This window comes from Cyclopterus lumpus, chromosome 6 (assembly GCF_009769545.1).
Source record: "Cyclopterus lumpus isolate fCycLum1 chromosome 6, fCycLum1.pri, whole genome shotgun sequence".
NCBI classification, from domain to species: domain Eukaryota; kingdom Metazoa; phylum Chordata; class Actinopteri; order Perciformes; family Cyclopteridae; genus Cyclopterus; species Cyclopterus lumpus.
This window is the reverse complement of record NC_046971.1, coordinates 24,310,453-24,330,762: the sequence shown is the minus strand read 5'-3', so window position 1 is coordinate 24,330,762 and position 20,310 is coordinate 24,310,453. Positions and strand designations below refer to the sequence as shown.

General features: G+C 41.2%; 1 protein-coding gene across 2 annotated transcripts; it reads left to right on the top strand.

The window, feature by feature from the left end:
• The first annotated feature begins 454 nt into the window (after window positions 1-454).
• On the top strand, window positions 455-20,018 carry ric8a (RIC8 guanine nucleotide exchange factor A). Of its 2 annotated transcripts, XM_034534039.1 has the most exons (15): window positions 471-665; window positions 2,922-3,053; window positions 5,733-5,780; window positions 8,927-9,119; window positions 9,759-9,913; window positions 10,025-10,105; window positions 10,528-10,627; window positions 11,196-11,383; window positions 13,234-13,328; window positions 13,432-13,582; window positions 15,691-15,786; window positions 15,921-16,065; window positions 16,496-16,640; window positions 17,308-17,427; window positions 17,944-19,401. In XM_034534039.1, exons 3-15 carry the CDS (start codon window positions 5,733-5,735, stop codon window positions 18,083-18,085), a joined length of 1,659 nt encoding a protein of 552 aa, XP_034389930.1. In that variant the 5' UTR covers window positions 471-665; window positions 2,922-3,053; the 3' UTR covers window positions 18,086-19,401. The 2 variants fall into 2 exon arrangements, with proteins under 2 accessions (XP_034389929.1, XP_034389930.1); XM_034534038.1 differs by lacking the exon at window positions 2,922-3,053 and having other exon boundaries at window positions 455-665; window positions 17,944-20,018.
• Window positions 20,019-20,310: the final 292 nt, after the last annotated feature.

Here is a 20,310-nt window from a genome sequence, read left to right as displayed (position 1 = left end):
TATATTTTCTACAGCTGTTTTTCATGCCTACTTCACTCATTATAGGAATCATTTCTGTCATATGCATTGAATGTGTTATAACTCTGTTATGTTTTTCATTCTGTATACATGACATCTATTGCTTCTGTCCATCCTGATAGAGAGTTCCTCCTCTGTTGCTCTCCCTGAGGTGTTTCGGGGAGTTTTTCCTCAACCGACGTGAGGTCACGGAATGTTGTATGTGTACATATTGAAAAGCCTTCTGAGGATAATTAGTCATTTGTGATTTTGGGCTATACAAAATAAATTGAATTGAATTGAATTGATTACATTTCCAACAATTCTCAATTTCTTACGTCTTTCCCTGGGACACTTGAACGCAGCACCTGGCTCGAGCTAATACTGTCTGTTAATCGCTTCTCGCCCGCTCTTAGGGATCTAGACATCATGTATGACGTGGTCATCTGTGGGCGGAGACTAACTGTAGTGTGAATATACAACCTGAGTGACACGCACACACACGCACGCACACAAACACGCACACGGTCCTGCTGTGACGGTGGACTCAGGAGGAAGCTGCTGCTCACTTAGTGGCGAAGAAAATGGATTTAAAAGCCTGCATAGAGCAAATGGAGACGGGAGAGCAGGACGCTGCTTTAACGGCTCTACAGAGCTACAACACGGAGGTAAACATGATGTCATCACCGACGTGAACGGTGCCTGTTCAGCAGGAATAGCTGGAGCTCCGCTACACACACCTGCACCGTTTAGATGCTGCTGCTTGGGAGACCGGGCTAGTTGGCCCTCTGTAAAGATTATTATCAACATCCAGAGAAATCATAAGGTCTTCATTGCATCAAATTGAATTTAATACAAATACCTGTTTGCTTAACCATTAGCAAATACTGTGACACTGCCACATGTGACACAATGTGCCCGTATACTATTCACAGATTATTCACACAACTATACTGAATATTTTAAACTGGTTGAAATAATATGTTTTAATTCCCATAGTAGAGACATCAAACCACTTGTATTACTTATTTGGCCACTGGGGGACAGCATAACAAGCTTTGTCCACGTGATGAGGTCCAAACAGTGCATTGGTCGGCCTTCAATTCAAAACAGTGAGCTGAAAGAGGCCAGAAAGCTGTGGAGAGCCAGGGAGACACGCCTTTGACCTTACACATTACATATTAGGTACCTTGTTCATACAAAAACATATTGCAGCTTTTCATGGAAATACAATATGAAGTACCCATCTCTGTCAAACCCATCTATTTATTGATACCATTAATCAGAGCTGCAGTAAAATAGTTTGCTTCTGATTTGAAGTAACTTGCAAAAAACAGTATGTGCACAAACGTGATGTTCCCAATGCTGTTTGTCTGTTGCATAGCATGGGGACTATTTTCTCTCGGCTACTAATATGCGATACACAACGTTTGGTGGCTACAACTATTTTGTGCTGAAAGGCAGCTTACTATTTACTTACTATTTATAATATCGCAGGCAACTGTATTATAAAAGCAATAAGGTACTCGATGCAGGACATTATTGACGATACAGTCCTGCCTCGAGTACCTTATTGCTTAATTAAAGGACCAGACCAGAATAAATTGATTACTCAGTGTAGGTTAGGTTAAATGTTTTGTCGGTTTTCATTAACATAGTAAGTGCACTCCAGCTCAGGGTTGTTTGATCTCCCTTTACATTCTGCATTAAAGGATGATTATTGTTTATTACAACTTAAGTCTTATTTGTGTAGAGATTTCTTCTACCAATGATAACATAGTAATTACCAAAGCAACAGACAGACAATCATACAATGAACCTTCATACCTGAAATTGTTTGAACTTTAAATAATAAGTAACTTTTGAAAGAATACATTATTCCTCTTGTAAATTAAAAGTCAAACTATACAGCAATAAGACACATGTCAACGGAAGTGGCGATTTGTCCCAGCCAACCAGACGAGTTAGCTTTGAACCCCATTTTAAAACTGTCACCACCATCAAAATGTTTTATGTTCGGTTTTCAGAATCGATATTCCAATTTCTACTCAAACATGACACGTGTGTCCGTGTTCACGGCTGACTTTCAGCAGAATGCGTCCATGGTTGTTCGTAGTAAATTAAATGGTGATGGACTGTACTTGCATTTCTCTTTTCTACTCTTCCGACCACTCAAAGCTCTTCAACTCTACTTGTCATCATTCACCCATTCACGCCCATCAGCACTATCTATCATTCATACAACATTCATACGCCACACGGAAAGCCTGCAGGGGCAAATCGGGGTTAAGAGTCTTGCCCAAGGACACATCCACATGGACTAACTGGTAACTACTGGTCAGTAGAGACAATGCAGGTTTTAAGACACTTCTGCACCAGCTTCACGCGGCGGAACCGGAGGTTGCCACCTGGTTGTAATGAGTTAAAGTCCTGTTGTACAGAACCTGTGTGGACTTTGGTATTCATTATGTTGAAATCCATTTAATCCTGCAGTGCATGCCGAGTCTTAAAGAGGGAGAGGGAAACAAAGACAGTCCTCTAGTCCGTCCCCAGGTGCACATTGCTCATACACGTTCCAACATAGCCTAGGTTTCAACCTGGTCTTGCATTCATTATGTGTTTTTCAGCCAGCAGACAAAAGAGTTGTATTTTGATTATGGCATGAATGCCAGCTGTACAGTATCAAGATTGATAACCAGCCCTGTAATCTGGATTACCTATCAAACCTTTTTGATAGATTGACTTGACGTGACTTTATTTGATATGGACATCCCAGTGGCATTATAATGTGCACAATAACTAGATGCACTGTGTTAAATGTTTCTTCTACAGTTGCTGCTACAGTGTCAATCAATGGGTGTTTTGGGAACAGTTCATACGGCGAACATTTGTAATCAATTCAATCTCTCTAATAACTCCCTCAGGACCGTCGGCTCCTGCCAGTCCTCCCCTGGTGTTTCCATCACTGGTATCTGGTAACTGGGGCAACAGCTCTGCGTGTCTTTTCCTTTTAAACAAGCGTCGCCCGGAGCTATGAATCAATAATAACATCACAGGTAAACATGTGGCAGGGATGAGCAACATGGTGTCATTCAGAGTGTTTGGCCAAAATGGTTGAGTGTTTTTTTTTTTTATCCTGAAATTAATTGGATTATTACCAGGATCACATTCATGTTGCATTATAAGATTAAAGATGCAACCATTTCTTTCCCAGATCATCAACAATGTTATTTCTTTTTATGAATTAAACAAACATAAAACTAGAAGACATTTATTTTATTTAAAGGTGGTATTTAACTGCAGATGGTTATTGCATGCTCTATTACACATGAGGGGAATTTAACATAAAAAGAGTAATCTTCAGCTCTTGGCAGCACATCTGTGCACCTCCCAGACAACAAGAAGTTTCCTCTGAGGAAAAAAGTGCGTTTGGGAAAGGTGCACTTAACTGTGATCTTTACAAAAATAGAGCTCTCAGTCTTGACCACCTGACCTTCTCAACCCGCGGTCTGCTGTCGATCGAGGTGAGCACTACTGGACGCTCCTCTCAGTGTGGGAGTTGATCTTCAAGGCAATTGGATTAGATTCTCCGATACAGAAATACAGTCTCCTACGGCCCCCGGTCAAATCCTGCTCTTCTAAAGCCCTTAAGAGATGAGGAGCTTAGTGCTGCAGGGGACTCTGGTTCCAAAGTCTCCGTATGCTGGTAGCCTGCGCTGGTTTATTATGTGCTCCCTTTTCTTTACAAGAACGTGACAGCGTAAATGTGTGCAAATTAGTTCCTAATTGGGGGGAACCAGTCCTGACAGCAGAAGGCAAACATAAAATAGACATTGAGTGAAGTCATTCATTCTAGCTGCAGGCTTCTGAAGGAACTGGTCCTTGATTCTATAGCTTTCGAGTCAGTTTTGCTTTTTGTATTGGGGACACTTGCATTACAAGGGATTATTGGTAATAAAAGACAATTCGTGTTTCCCATTGTTAGTTGCAACTGCCACAGTATAATGAACCACAAATATGTGTACTCTTCTACAACGGTGGGGTCCACGCAAGACCATTCTATCCCTCGTGGGAATTCTCCCTGGCGCTGGCAGGCCCTCACCGGGTGAATTCCTCAGTAGCGGGGACCTTGGTGCTCGCTGGCTTCGATTTACTTATTTTAAAAAAGAATGGGCACTAAGAATTCTGGATTATGTTGGCTGGAGGGTGTGGATTAACGTTTAGTAGTGTGACAGTATAACTGTTTGTTGGGCCAATATTAAACTGCAGGTAAAGACAACAAAGAGATGTGGAAATCACAGGTAAAGTGAAAATAAGACAGAGACAGCGAGAGAGAGAGAGAGCTAAAGTTTCATGTGCTGGAAAGAAAGTTTTTATGTTTTTGTGAACCAGAGTGCAGCACTTTCCTTCCTTGAGATTGAAAGCAACATTGATAGACTCAAACACAGCGCAAGTAGAATGCCAAGTCTTAATACAAAGGGTTTGGTACATGAGAAGGCATTCTAGAAACAGACACATGTATCCAAAAAACTCTCGGACCAGGTCTAAGCCAAAGTACTAAAGAAGAAAAACAGTGGGACAGAAAGGCTGAAACGTTCACTAACACAGAAAAGATGAAACTCTTCTGTTGAGTGGTACAGTAACGTTTGTACATTTCATGATTGTAATGGATTCCATGGAGGCTCTCAGCCCACAACCAGGACACTACTTTATACCCACTTCATCAACGGATCAAATGACCGCATACGGAGAATTATCTCTGACTTCACAGAGCGTTTTAGCCTCATTTACCTCAATGTTCTTCAGCCCTGAAACTCTGCTGTCAACAGCATTGTTTCCAGCAGCAGCAGCCAGATGTTGTACCATAAAGCCCCCTGTACACTACCGGCTAAAGAGACGTCTATTTCCCCCAGGAGCGGGTGGAATTGTGTTACACTTTTATTGAACCCCGTGGGGAAATTCTTCTCTGCATTGTACCCATCTTAGTTATTAAGGAGCAGAGGGCTGCAGTGAAGCGCCCGGGGAGCAACTGGGGGTTCAGTGTCTTGCTCAAAGACACTTCAACATGCAACTATGGGGAGAGAACCGGCTACCTTTTGGTTGTAGTGCACCTATATACTGAAATTCATGGTTAATGCGTTTTAACGGCCAGTTTGGGAGCGAGCAGACATTTTGCGAAATTTGCGGACAGATCCTTCGTGTCACAAAATTCAATTTTTAAAAGAAGATGTCAATAAAACGTATACAGATTGCATTTATGGAAATTAGATGTGACCTTCATCTAGTGAGTTAAAGGGAAAATACAACTAAATTGTGCATTTTGTTTGTGCGTTGAATTATATCTGACTGACTGACTGATATTTGTGTGTTCAGAACATTTCTAACCACATCCATGCAAAAATCAAACATCTTAACTGTACCAATTCAGAGATTCTTCTAAATAAAAGTCCTACATTTGTACAATCAATAAGTTAATTTCTGAATATTTGAGGTGCTGTAAATAATTCTTAATAATGACTCAAATGTATATATATGTACATATATATATATATATATATATATATATAACAGACTTTATAAGGTGCTAATATGTGTATTATATTCCAGTGGAAATCTATTGAGGCAAATTGTTACCGTGTCAGCCTTTACTGTCTATGTCAGAGTTGTGTTACACTGTCTGGGAAACATGGCGGATCCGCAACTTCATTTGCACCCTCTGCTTTTTCTTCCTCCAGATGAACCACTGCTTCACATTCAGCAAGGAGGACGAGCGGGACAGAGAGGTATTCCATCCAGACGCTGAGTGCTGCTCATTGGCTGATAGTCAATGGAAATGATCTGGACGATTAAGATACGTTTCTCTTGAAGATTCCTTAACAGCAGTAACTGCTGTATGAGCGAAGCTATCGAGTGGGATGCGCTAACATGCACGCTAACATGCATGCTAACATGCACGCTAACATGCACGCTAACACGCAGGTTAACATACACGCTAACATGCAGGCTAACATGTGTGCTAACATACAGGCTAACATGTGCGCTAACATGCACGCTAACATGCATGCTAACATGCACGCTAACATGCACGCTAACATGCAGGTTAACATACACGCTAACATGCAGGCTAACATGTGTGCTAACATACAGGCTAACATGTGCGATAACATGCAGGTTAACATACACGCTAACATGCATGCTAACATGCAGGCTATCATGCAGGCTAACATGCACGCTAACATGCAGGCTAACATGCGCGCTAACATGCAGGCTAACGTGTACTATAAGGCCGGCCCGGATATTTCAACAAAGCAAGGAGAAGCTCATATAACAATATACACAGAGGGAGATAAACCATATTCTATGTCTAGATATACATTACTCCACTATGTAATTGAATAGACATTGGCTGTTTGACGCTGTGTTATTATAACAGAGAACCCTGACATCATTTCCTGATTTTGGTTGGTCGGGACGTCTGTGCCACAGTAAAGACAGACTACCTATGAGTCTTGAAATCCTTTTTTTTTAAATAATGTTTTTGAGGACACATGTCAAGCTTGTACTGTATTTATTTCTTAAGTCTTAAAATGTGTGGGATCTAGATCTGACATCTATATAAACACAGAAGTCACCAGTAAAAGAACACATGTAAAGGCACAAACCGGTGCTTTAAGAAGGGAACATAATTCACCATAATAATATTCATATTTCCCCCCATAAGAGACATTAAGACGTCAGTGAGGACGCAACTGTTGTTGAACTGCAACATTCAGAACCTTCCGTTATTCAAACTACAGCAAAGATGAACATCTTGGATCGACATTAATTAACTTTTGTTATCTTGAGATCTCGAGAAAACAAAAATGTTGTTTCCTCTTATTACTTTTAACGTCAGAGATCCAACTTAGAGGAAAGACAATCTCGGATCCCACCAGCACCCTCTGATCCACAAACAGCTCGCTCCTCCGGGTCCCCAACACCAAGCTCCGCACCATGAGCAACCGGGCCTCTTGTTAATGGGACAGTCTCCCAGACCACGTGAGGGCAACACAGAACCTGGACTCTTTAAGACCGGCCTAAAAACCTTTTTATTCAGGAAGGCGTTTATGACTTTGTGTTAAATCACTGCCAGCTATTTTCTTTTCTATTATTTGTTTTTAACTATCTACTGTCTCTGTAGCACTCTGAGATTCTTTTTGAATGAAAAGAATGCTTTACAAATAAAATGCATTATTATTATCAGCTCCAGGTGTGTGATCCCAATGCTCTCCTCTGGGAGGGAATGGTAGTGCCTCTAATTAGAGAAAGTTTGGTAGATTGAATAAGATAGAAATAGTGTATGAGTCTAGAGGCAAAAATAGTGCCGGTGCAGTTGATGTGCCATTGTGTGCCTTTGTGTGACGTGTGTACACATTGAGCAAACACCTGCACACAGACTGTAGGAAGTTATTATGCAAGGCAGCTTGGTTTATCAGTGCCAGTTTAAGCTGCCGGCATCTGGTCACTGCATCAGACAGAAAACGTAAGCGACTTAAAAAATATAATACGGCGATACCAGTGTCAGAAATGATAAATGGACCTGTACTTGTATAGCGCTGTTCTAGTCTTCCGACCACTCAAAGCTCTTTAACACTACATGACATCATTCACCCATTCACACCCATTCATACATTGATGGGAGGGGCTAAGGTGCCGCCTGACCATCAGGACTAACTAATATTCATACATACATTCATACATTCATATAGGGGGTGACTGTGGTTAAGTGGTGAACAGGGTCGTCCTTCAGAGGGTCGGTGGTTCGATCCCCGGCTCCACTAGCCCATGTCGATGTGTCCTTGGGCAAGACACTTAACCCCAAAATTGCTCCCGTAGCTGTTCTACGGTGTATGAATGGGTGAATGATGTCATGTAGTGTTAAAGCGCTTTGAGTGGTCGGAAGACTAGAAAAGCACTTGTGTCTTGCCGAAGGACAGATACATTGACATGGACTAGCGGAGACGGGGATTGAACCGCCGATCCTCTGATTGAAGGATGACCCACTGACCCACAGTGCCCCCTGTCGGGGGGATACCCGATCCTATAATGTTGGATGGTATCGCCGAGTGTGCGAGTCTATTTACTGATCTGATATCACGTGATCATACCATTCATCAGCTCATTTACGCTACACAAGATCAACAACAACACGTGTCACATCCTGCCTCATCGGTACTGCACTGCGCAAACTAGTACAACAAACCGATGCTTAAACAACCTCTTTGTTTCTGATAATGCTACATATGAAACTACTAATCTGTGTTGTAACCAACAGTCGTTAGCTGTTAGCAGACCGTGGGCGGCACAGTCCTGCTTTGCTAAATAACGAGGCAAACTGCTAACCTAAGGGGGTTACATTGAGTTAGGTACATTAGAAATTGATCATAATGTGTTCAAATGTAATCTTGGAACATTTTGTTTTTTGGTCAGAAACTTGAATAGAGTTGTTTGAAGGGGAATGTTTTCACAGCAATATAGAATAGATATTACAGAGTGAACTATGACCTTTTTAACCTTCTAACAAGCTCTAAGCAACTTATTAGGCATCATTACAAATACTAACGCTGAGATTTGTTTTTTATACATTTAAAATTCCTTTTTAGAGGATTTGAATCCTCTGTTTTTCTGAACATAATGATCATAAATAACAAAAATATTTTTTTACAGTTATGGAATGGTTATTGTTTGGGGTGGTGGTGAAATATATATATATATATATATATATATATATATATCAATAAATAGTAGTCACACTGGTATTGGTACTCGGTATCGGCACATCTCTACTTTACTTTCAAGAATTCAGCATTCAGTAGTGATTCAACTTCCAAATGAGGTTATTTATATCTACCTACAATATTAAAATCTTTTCTTTTGTTGTGTGATGCAGCTTCTGGGAGGATTGGTTCTCGGTTTCCTGACCAGAGAGCTCCAGCCTTCCTGTCAGCTGGCCTGTCTAGAAACGGTTCGAATCCTGTCCAGAGACAAACATTGCCTGGAGCCATTCATCAGCCGCTCTGCCATGTCCATTCTCGCCCGCTACGCCGGCTTTGCCGTTGTCACTGCTGCCACACCTGCCCAAGGTAATTCCTGGTAACTCTCCCAGGTATCACCAGGGTTTTTGATCCAAATGCTTCTGTCCTGTTGCTTCTGTTTTGTGGCTTCTCCCGGGAAACTTCCCATGACACGTAAAGAAGCAAAAGAATCACATTAATGCACCACTCCTTTTCGTTTGCATAGTCTTTTCAAACTCCCTGATAACTCTAAATTTAGAATTGAAGCGTTGAATTTAAAGGACTTTTTAAGTCTTGTTTGAATTCCAGTACAGTGTTGTAGTCAAATTGTAACTTCTGAATGTTGTTATAACATTTATAGTCAATGTTCTCAGTTCACATATTTTCTGCCAATTAATGCTGGTAACTGCAGTAATTGCATGTTGGGTTCTGAGTTCAGCCAAAACTTAGGTGACCTACACTCATTACGGTCCCCGAACCCATCCTGTGTACACAGACAATGCTGTGCTCACAACCTTTGTGAGTAGAAGGTGTCACACAAGATTCTAGATAACATTTACATGCATGACAGGGGGCAGACAGATCTGAATGAGCTGAAATAGAGATAGAAGCAGCTCGGTTTATCTTCCGTCAGAACCGTTTACCCTAAAAGCGGTCTACATAAAGGTTGGATGTGCTGCTTGACTTTGCCATTCTCTCTCTTCCTAGTTGAGGGCGAGGACGGAGAGGTGGAACAGGCCGAAGAGGTACCCACCGAGGAGGTGAAGGAAGCTTCCTCTCCTTCAGAGAACTCTGACCAGGAAGTGATTGTTGAGTCTCTCAAGTCCATCTCTAACATCCTGCTACACAACGAGACAGGACAGGTCAGGCTGCTGTGTGTCTCCTCATACCTACATTGACATGAATTCCTCAGATTATTAAATGTAATTTGATTGGTGCTAATTTTCTAAAATGTTTCTTTGGATGGATGGCAGGCTGTAGCAGCAGATCTACAGCTGATAAAGGGTGTGGCCGAGAGGCTAAAGCAGTGCCATGATCCCACCTGGATCCATGAGGTATGGACATCAGTTAGATAAATCTTCTTTTTGCAACCAGTGGAGTCGCCGCATGATGGCCATTGGAAAGAATGCAGGATTAAGACACTTCAGCTTTGCCTTCACTTTTTTAGAACCAGAGGTTGCTGCCTGGTCCTGTCTCCAATATTTTACCATGTTTTTTTTAACCACGAGTTTCAAATGCCGAAGCATAACCATAAAAACTGCATTTGTATCTTTGCTATTGCAAAATTAGTTCAATACAAACATAATTCTTTGGAGATTGGGTTACGCTTCACACTTTTGGTTAAAATAACTGGAAATAAAGACTGACCAAGCATCTGCTTTTGGTATTCTATAGTTTTCAAAATATTTTTTTAGGTTTGATATCCAGTGAAGAGGAATCAGCAGATATCGTGAACAAGTCTCTGCTCTTTGTCCAGGTGCGTTTCTTTGACCTCCGCATCACCTTCCTGCTGACTGCTCTGAAAATGGACGTCAGGGCGCAGCTGGTTCAGGAGCTTCACGGCCTCAGTCTGCTAGGTAACCCATTTCCTGTGTGACCAGTGTAACTAATGAACTGGGAAACCAATGTCTGCTCTCTAGGTTTCTAGTGTCCAGGGTAACTCACCTTCCTGGTCATGAATGGTCTGTAACACCTATGAAGATCTGAAGTCCGATAGAGCTATAACAAGACCTGTAAAAAATAATCAAACAAAAGTAGACGAGCATTAACATATGGGGTCATATCAGTCTCAATAATTACAAATTGTTTCAAAATGAGGGCGACATCTGATTGGCTACAGATAGGTCTATGTTGAAAAAAAATGCATTTGCGAAGTCTCATAAAACACACACACATTGGAATGTATTTGTGAATCGTTCCACGTGCATTTGTCACGTCTAATTTATTTGTAAATCCTTCTGTGTGCATTTGTAAATCGAACATATTTGTGAATTGTTCTGTTCGCATTTGTGAATCTTTGTGTTTGCATTTGTGAGTCTCTCTGTGTGCATTTGTAATTATTGAGACTGATCTGACCCCATATTAACAAGAAGGAACAAATTGACCCAGATAAGTTGATAACTTCCTGTCCTGTGTGTGTCCTAGGCAACCAGTTGGATGCCACACTGGGTGTGTGTTGGCCAGATACATTGGAGACGGCCAGGGCAGGGTTAGAGGACGTCCCACCTGAACAACTGCCCCCTCTGAGCCGCCAGCAGATAGAACTGGCCATGGAAATACTGAAAATACTGTTCAATGTCACATTCGACACAGCCAGGCGTAAGGTCGACGAGGTACTGAAGAATATTGGCTATATGTGTTGTCAAAATGCAATGAATATAACGATCATCCAAAATCCACTTACCATATGTTAAAGCGGAATGACTTGTTTCTGTTGTTTACTTTCTGTATCAACTCTTCGGGATAAGCCACTGTCTTATTTTTGCTTTGCCATGAAAAAAAAGCAGTAAAGCAGTCGTTTTGTCACATTCACTCATGGTGTTGGTACATTCAGGCTCCTGTATCGTCGGTAAAACACAGACCAAATGGGATTTACAGACGTCATAATTTTCATGATGTGGCCCATGTAAATGGCCTGTACTTGTATAGCGCTTTTCTAGACTTCCAATCACTCAAAGCTCTTTAACACAACATGTCATCATCCACACCCATTCACACACTGACTGCTGTTACTAAGGTGCTACTTGCCCATCAGGAGTAAATAACATTCACACACACATTCATACGGGAACAATTTGGGGTCTTGCCCAAGGATACATCGACATGGGCTAGCCGGGGATCAAACCGCCAATCCACTGATTGAAGGACAACCGTGCTCACCACTGAACCACAGTCACCCACGTGTGTGTTGCACCTAGAAGTCTCCAACCTTTCCTCAGCTGTACTTATGCTGCATTCACACCAAAAGCGTAGCAAATTTGTCACGCGTGTAGATTCCATGCAGTCATTGCACAGACGCGAATGGTTGCAAATAAAGCAAATGTTCGCCGAATGACGTGAATAGTGCAGCGCGAAAAATTTGCCTCATTTGCCAAAGTTTAAATATTTAAACGTTGAAAAATTCGCTCAATGCTGAGTTGCGAAAGCCAATCAGTGTTGAGACGTCCTGACGTTGGTGAATCAAACTGGCTGCTGCTACTCTAGTAGCGCTGGATGCAGCAGTTATCCAGACGCAGTCGGTGAAATTCACCGAGCTGTGTGAGCCTAAGGATGATTCTATGAACCCAAACACGAGTGCGTGGGATTTCCACAACAAGTATAAAGCAGAAATAGTGGTTATGTCTTCCGTGGTGGATGGCGGAAATGATAACTGTTTCCGCGGAGTAAAGGCACGGAGATAAGCCACGCCCCTCTAAGGCTCGAATGACGCGAAAGGTGCGAATGAAGTGAAAAACCACAAATAGTCGGGCGAGTAAAGAAAATATTCGCAACGCTTTTGGTGTGAACGCACTTCAACGCAGCATTAGGCTAGTGGTGCGTTTAGCCAAATGCTAAGGTAGAGCATGTTCACTACCTGAGTTTTTCCTGCTTGTATCGTAACATTTAAATACTGTACATGCTACTTATACAAGACAAAACAAAAACTGTAACTGAGGCTGATTTGAATGTCAATAGTTTTGCAGGTATTTGGTCATAAACCAAAACATTGGGCAATTTAAAAACACTGACCTGATGATGGAGCTCGAATCACCAATGTTATTGAAATGTATCTTGAGGGGGACATGGTCTGGACCAAAAAGTAGATTTTTAGAAATGTCACTGGATAAGTAAAAACCTTGGAAATTCAGGGGATCAAGTCTGTTCATCCTCTGGAGATGAAATTTAAAGTGTTTACGAAGTTTCATGTCAATCGATCCAATTGTTGTTGAGACATTACAGTCCAAACCAAAGTCAAGGGAAGCTTCGGTTTCTTGAGCCAATTCAGCCAAACAACAAGGTTGTGTTGAACATGCTAGAAATCTTTATGCTCTCTGTTGGAAGATATGATCTGCATTGCAATTACCAATTCCCCAGTCAGCTTTTTACACACAAGCAAATGTAAAATGTACAGGAAAGACTACATTTGACAGTGATAAAAGTTCTGTTTGGAACATGTGAACAAGTGTAACATCTGTGTGAACAGGAAGAGGCAGCAGAGTACAGACATCTGGGAGCCATACTGAGACACTGTCTAATGAGCCATGCAGATGAAGAGGAGCGGACTGAGGAGTTCCACAGGTAGGACAGCACACGCTTTACTTGTCTGTTTTTCTGTTGAATGATCCAGTCATTGCTCTGACATGACACCGTCCCTCTAACTCCCTCCTCTTCTTTTTCACAGTCACACTGTTCACTTGCTAGGTAACCTTCCTCTGCTCTGTTTGGATGTACTGTTGATCCCCAAAGTGCAAGAAGGCTCCGTTGAGTACATGGGGGTCAACATGGATGCTGTCAGCATGCTGCTGGGATACATGGAGAAAACCCTTGACCGGGTAAGACAAGACTCTTTTGTGGATGTGGGTTCATCACCTATACGATAATAATTACCGAAAAGGCATGGATCATAACCTCAATTGAAGGAAACATGGATTTAAGTTTTGATTTAACAAGGTTTAAAAAAAGATGTATTTTAAATGAACACAGCCAACTCCCGTGTTTCGTATGCTGAGCTTTGTCACTAGGTAGCTCCATGTTATTAGATGATTTTAACAGTAGTAATATAACATGTTGCCATCTTGTTGCTCCAAGTTGCTAGTTACATTGTACTCAAGTGAAAAAAGTGTACTTTTTATAATGATTTCATGCAAATGCAGCTGACTGTTTCATTATTACACATCCAATCATCATCTAATCTATGCACACCAGTATAAAAACCTTATGGACCTGACAAAAAGTGGTGGCAATTTATTAATTCCATTTACTTAAAGGTACTATGTGGAATCAGAAAATCCTTGTTATTAATGATACTGGTGGTCATAAAGTGAACTGCATTGTAAATGGGCTGAACCGTTTTAAGAAGTCCTTTGTACTCCGGTCCAATGAAGTCCCAAGTGGCCAGCTAGCTGGACCCTAACCCATGCAATGCTGCCTTTAATCTTAACTATCTTTAATGGCTGCTTTGTTACTGCACATATTGTTTACACTATTATGATGATGAAGAATACTGGTGTGTCAATGACGGGCAGTGTGCAATTTGTTGGCTGGTGGCAGTCTACTGAAGGCACTTTGTTTGTGTAAGCACATGGACACGCAACAGTTTTTGTTGTTGTTGTTTATGTTATTTTGAATACTCTAACAGCAGATGCTGCACTGTATGTGTTCAAGACAAATTGGCATCCTGTTGCTTGCACCTGTGCTCACAGTTGGTAGACGCTAGCGAGCATCCTGGGCATCGGCTAAAACAGTGACTTCAAATTTACAATCATATGTTCTATTCAGAATAATGTCAATGTCTGTAATATTCCCAAACAATTATTGGGCCATTGGCTCAGTGATACTAACTAGCTTGCTGTTTGTATTTCAGCTAACAATACTGTAACGGTACGTTTCACGCACGGAGACGGATTGACGTCCTTGCCGGAATACTTTATTGATAGCATTCAACAACAACATTGACGAGACACTCGTACGCTAAGTGCACAGACAGTTTTATCAACACGGTACAAGCTTAACATTCCCAGAACAGGTCAAACGCGCCTCCCCTCTGCTCCACCAATCACAGGCAAGCACCTCAACCTGCATGCACACTGCCTCACCGTGATTGGCTAGAGAGAGGGGGTTGACGACCGATCCCTCCAAATACAAAGCCCCCCTTTACAGGGTCGCTACACTACTGAGGCCAGATGTCACGTGTCACGCCAGATGTCACGTAGTAACAGCTAGCTGGCTAACCTCATCTAGCTTAGGTTACAGTTGGCCTTGCATCACTCTTGGCTAGTATTAATTAATCGTTGGTTATACATTTGCTTTGACCATTACATTATTTATTGTTGGTTTAAATAAAACAGGCTAGCCAACTAACATCCACACACAGCTAGCAAGTTAAGGTTAGCTATATTATATGAACGCATATTGTAGACCCTTCTGTCTGCTTCTCTCTTTTTAATTTCCCCAAAGGTTAGGTCATATTTACTCAGGGAGGAGCTTAGCGAAGGGTAATCATAACGTTGAAACTTCAAGTTTAATTGTTGACATGTTAGAATATGGTGACAATGACGCAACAAAATATGTCTGGACAAGAAGCACTAAAAGTCAGACGATAGGACAGGTTGTAAAACAAAGGTCAACCATGCTTTGACCTCATTCCAGTCCAGTTGTCCAATGAGCAAGGCTAAATTATCCACAGGGCAACTGCCACAAAGACCCAGGTCATCAGGGGCGCCAAACATTTTAGGATCACTGTCAGTGGGATTGGACAATTTTATTATTATTAAATTAATATTGTGCTCACATGGTTCATATTTCTTATTATTACCATTATATTACCACCAAATAACACACAATCCAAAATGATATTACTCTATTTTACATGGATATGTTTGATGAAACTGACTTTTATTTATTGTATTCATCATGAAATAATAATGTTCTTTCCTCCCAGGGACATAAGCTGAAGGAAACCCTTATCCCATCACTGACCTTGCTGACTGAGAGTGCCCGAGTCCACCGAGAGACCAGAAAGTTCCTCAGGTCAAAGGTAAGCCTGAGGAAAAGAGAATCCATGATGAAGAGTTAAACTACGAGTATTTTGTTTTGATGGCTTGGGTATCTGTGTGTGTGTGTGTGTGTGTGTGTGTGTGTGTGTGTGTGTGTGTGTGTGTGTGTGTTTAGGTGCTGCCTCCGCTGCGTGATGTGAAGAACAAGCCAGAGGTGGGCAGTGCTCTGAGGAACAAACTGGTGCGTATTATGACGTGCATTGACACTGACGTCAAGGACTGTGCTGCCGAGTTCCTCTTTGTTCTCTGCAAAGAAAGTGGTGAGGGAAATATCTACGTGTTGATTTCTTTTAATAATTCATGGCAATCTTTGTATAACTGACTTCAAGCCCATGTTTCACTGTGACATTAAGCATCGCAATGAATCAATTATATTCACATTGTTTCAAAACTAGCTATGGTGAAATGCTCAAACATAATATGACTTAAACCCCATTCCAATGGGATATTAATCACTGACCAGAGATCCACCAGAGGTTCTTCACATCAAATGAGCAGTTCTTAAGATGCTCATGGATAACAACATCTGTCTTTAATATAAATCTTTGCTAGTATGTCTTGAACTATTATGATAGCTGATGTAAAGATATAAGGTTATGACTCCAACCAAAGGCTTGTTGAATTGATCTTTTAGAAGGCGCTGAACTACTGTCATATCAACAGTAACGTGATGTTCTACGCTCGATCCAGTTTCTAGGTTCATTAAGTACACTGGATACGGTAATGCCGCAGGTCTGCTGGCTGCCAGAGGACTGCTCAGGGGGGGCAGAGACTCTGGGATCTACTCTGAGGATGAAGAGTCTGACACAGAGGAGTACAGAGAGGCCAAGGCCCAGTCAGTACCACCACAGCACTGTGTCACATACACTCACTGTCTCGTGCTTTTTCCAAAGATATGTTGTGTAGCTTTAACTAAGGAACTTGATGGATGCCTAATTGTAGTTTATATGTTTAACCAATGATCCATCAATCTGCTGCTCATCTGGATCTGATGACACTGGCCAAGTGCTGTCGCTCAGGGCTCCTCCAGGTCTTTCTGCAGTATCTGAAGTCAGGTCTTTAATGACTAGAAGTGATATATAACCCCTCCAGCATGATATATAGATAACCACAAGTATGTGCCTGTTCAGTTTCCTCTCAAGAATAAATAGCTGATAGCTAATATTTCAGAAGCAGAATTAAATGCACATTGTTCTTCCTGAATGCAAGGTTTGACAATCTCCTTTCCTTAACCTGATTCAGAGCTTTCCCAGGTAAACTGAAGCGTTTGACAGCCTTATAATGAACCATCTGCTCAAAATGTCCGCCTCTGTAATGGAGGCTCTTAACTGTTTTCTCGGCCTGCAGTCAGCATTTAATGGCTCCTGCCTTTGTTGGACACGGACTAAACTATTGAAAAATAAACAAGTGAATTAAAGTGTATTAATTATGCACATCAGCTGCTTTATTTAAATAAAATAAAGGCTGTCCTTTTGATATGTCTCTCTCTCTTTCTGCTCCAGTATAAACCCAATAACAGGAGTTGTACAAGAAGAACAGCCCAACCCCATGGAGGGAATGACAGAGGAACAGAAAGAACTTGAAGCCATGAAGCTGGTCTACATGTTTGACAAACTGTCCAGGTCAATAAAAGCAAGACACACACACACACACACACACACACACACACACACACACACTGTCATGTTTCATGACTTTTGGGGACATTAATATTGACTTACATTTCATTTCCTGGAAACATACCCTTAATCTTCACTATAAAATGTGATGACTTCCGTTTTGGGGATGTACAATTGTCCCCACAATGTGACTGTAATCAGATTGGTCCTCCCACTAGCTGGGTTAAAACACGCCCACACACGACATGTACCACAGTGCATTCTGCTGTCATTCATTTTTAAATTGTTGTCTTTCAAAATAGAAAGCCTTACAGCTTACTGCATATGAAACAAATATATATTTTATTTGTAAATGTATTTATTTATTATAAATTAATAAATAATAAGTAGACACAACTTAGAATCAGAGGCCTTTAGTGCCATGTACTGCCTTATTTTCATTAATATTGCCAGTTTTCCATTCTCAGTCTGTACTCACACATGCACTCATAGTTACATTTGAATCATTTCTCCCTGCAGGACTAATTTGATCCAGCCCATGCAGCTCGGTATGGACGGGAAGATGAGCGAGATTTCTCCAGAGGATCTGCATAAACTGGCCCACAATCCTTTGTTCCAGCCAGAGGAGCCAGCTAATTCAGACAGTGAAGAAGAGGCTTAGTAAACGCAGAGGCATGGAGGCAGAGGCAGAGTCCATTCCTGTGAGATCACTTCGGTCTCATTGTTTTATTTATTCCCGTCACACGGTTCAACCTGGTCCCGTTTGCTTATTCTGATGGCAGGTGAATTATGGAAAGTTGGGCTTTGTTTAGTCACAGTGAAAATAGAGCCTGCAGTAATGGGAGGCAGCTTAAAGCTCGTTTTGATTGACTCCAAATCACCATTTATCAATGACTACCATTAGTGCAGTGTGTCTCTTTTCATTTCAGTTCACTATCAAACCAACGTGCACAGTAACAACTCCACAGTGTGTCACGGATAACATTCAAACAGGTAGTTACACCTCTCTGCACTTTGGTTCTCGACACGCTGTTCCTCAGTCAACTCCAATAAGCATCACTCTCAAGAGCCTCCTTCTAGTCATCGACAGCCTTCATACATTCTGAGCAGCACGTGTCAAAATGTGATCTTTGAGATACAAAGATACAAAAGGGTTGAACTCTAAAAGTAATCAGTACTTTAATATTAATTACGTTAATTCCAAAGTATAGGTTTCTTGATTGATCTCTTCTAAAATGTAAACGTTTATTTTCTTTCTTTCTTGTCAAATGTTACTTAAAAGATATACTTCATAAGGGATTGTCCCTCAATTGTGCTCCTTTTAGAGTAAGACACTCTTACCGTTAGGGCTGTACCGAATAGCTGGGAGCTTCATCACTTTGACATTTTAATTCTAAATTAATATTCAAATTGCAGATGAATATTAGCAGTTGATTGTTTATTTTATTTTATTACATTTAGTCAAATGTAAGTTTGTTACTAACTCATCTGATCCAAGTATTTACAACAATATAATAAAATACACACACACACACACTATGCTGTGGCCAGTTGTTTGACCATTGCTGGCTCCAGAACGAATCAGAGCATGAAACGATATCAGACCCAGAGAGTTTGGATCTGATTGGTTGAGGCTGTGAGGGCACAAAGCTTTGAAATGGGAGTATCTTTCCAGAAACAACATCGGATTGGCTGTTACTCAGGATCATCCGCTGTTTGCATTTTAGAATTGTTCGCAGCAAATAAAAAACAGTTTAGTGTTCAAAGTGAAAACTATTCTCTGCCTCTGTCTTTTACAATGTGTTGGAGTCTTAAGATGTGTGTCAGTTTGTGACAATGGATGAACTGTATTTTTGGATTCTAGATGCCTGTTGTTATACATAAATATGTTTTATTTTTAGAAGTATAATGGACCTGTACTTATATTTCTTTTTTCTAGTCTTCCGACCACTCAAAGCGCTTTAACACTACATGACATCATTCACACATTCACACACTGATGGGAGGAGCTAAGGATCCACCTGTCCATCAGCAGTAACTAACATTCACACACTGATGGGAGGAGCTAAGGATCCACCTGTCCATCAGCAGTAACTAACATTCACACACTGATGGGAGGAGCTAAGGTTCCACCTGTCCATCAGCAGTAACTACCATTCATACACTGATGGGAGGAGCTAAGGATCCACCTGTCCATCAGCAGTAACTAACATTCATACACTGATGGGAGGAGCTAAGGATCCACCTGTCCATCAGCAGTAACTAACATTCATACACTGATGGGAGGAGCTAAGGATCCATCTGTCCATCAGCAGTAACTAACATTCACACACTGATGGGAGGAGCTAAGGATCCATCTGTCCATCAGCAGTAACTAACATTCACACACATTACGGGAGCAATTTTGAAAATAGTGAATTGTGAAACTGCAGACAGATAAGTTATAATTCAGTAAAAAGGCAATCCCTTTATGCAAAGATAGAGCAAAGAGAAGCTGAAACATGTTATGTCAAATAAATATTCCTCTATATTGTTGTTGTTTAGCTGTCAGCTCTATCGTGGAGTATCATGTATATTAAATGTGTTTAAATGCCAGAGTGGTCTCATGTCATATTTTAATGCAGATATTGGGCGAATGTGTCATGTGCTCCACCATCATGATGGAACTCAGTGTTTTGGTTGAAGTGATGTAAATGTGATCCATTCAGCTATCCACACTGACAGTGTGCCACGAACCAGGTTGTATTTAAAGATTATGTTGATTTCTGTGAACAATTGGGTCTCTTAAACTGTTGCTTTAATTTAATGTCTATATTACTTTTATTTATGGAGCCATTTTCTTACCCTTCACTTATGGCAATATCTTTCTCACCAAGAGCTACCACT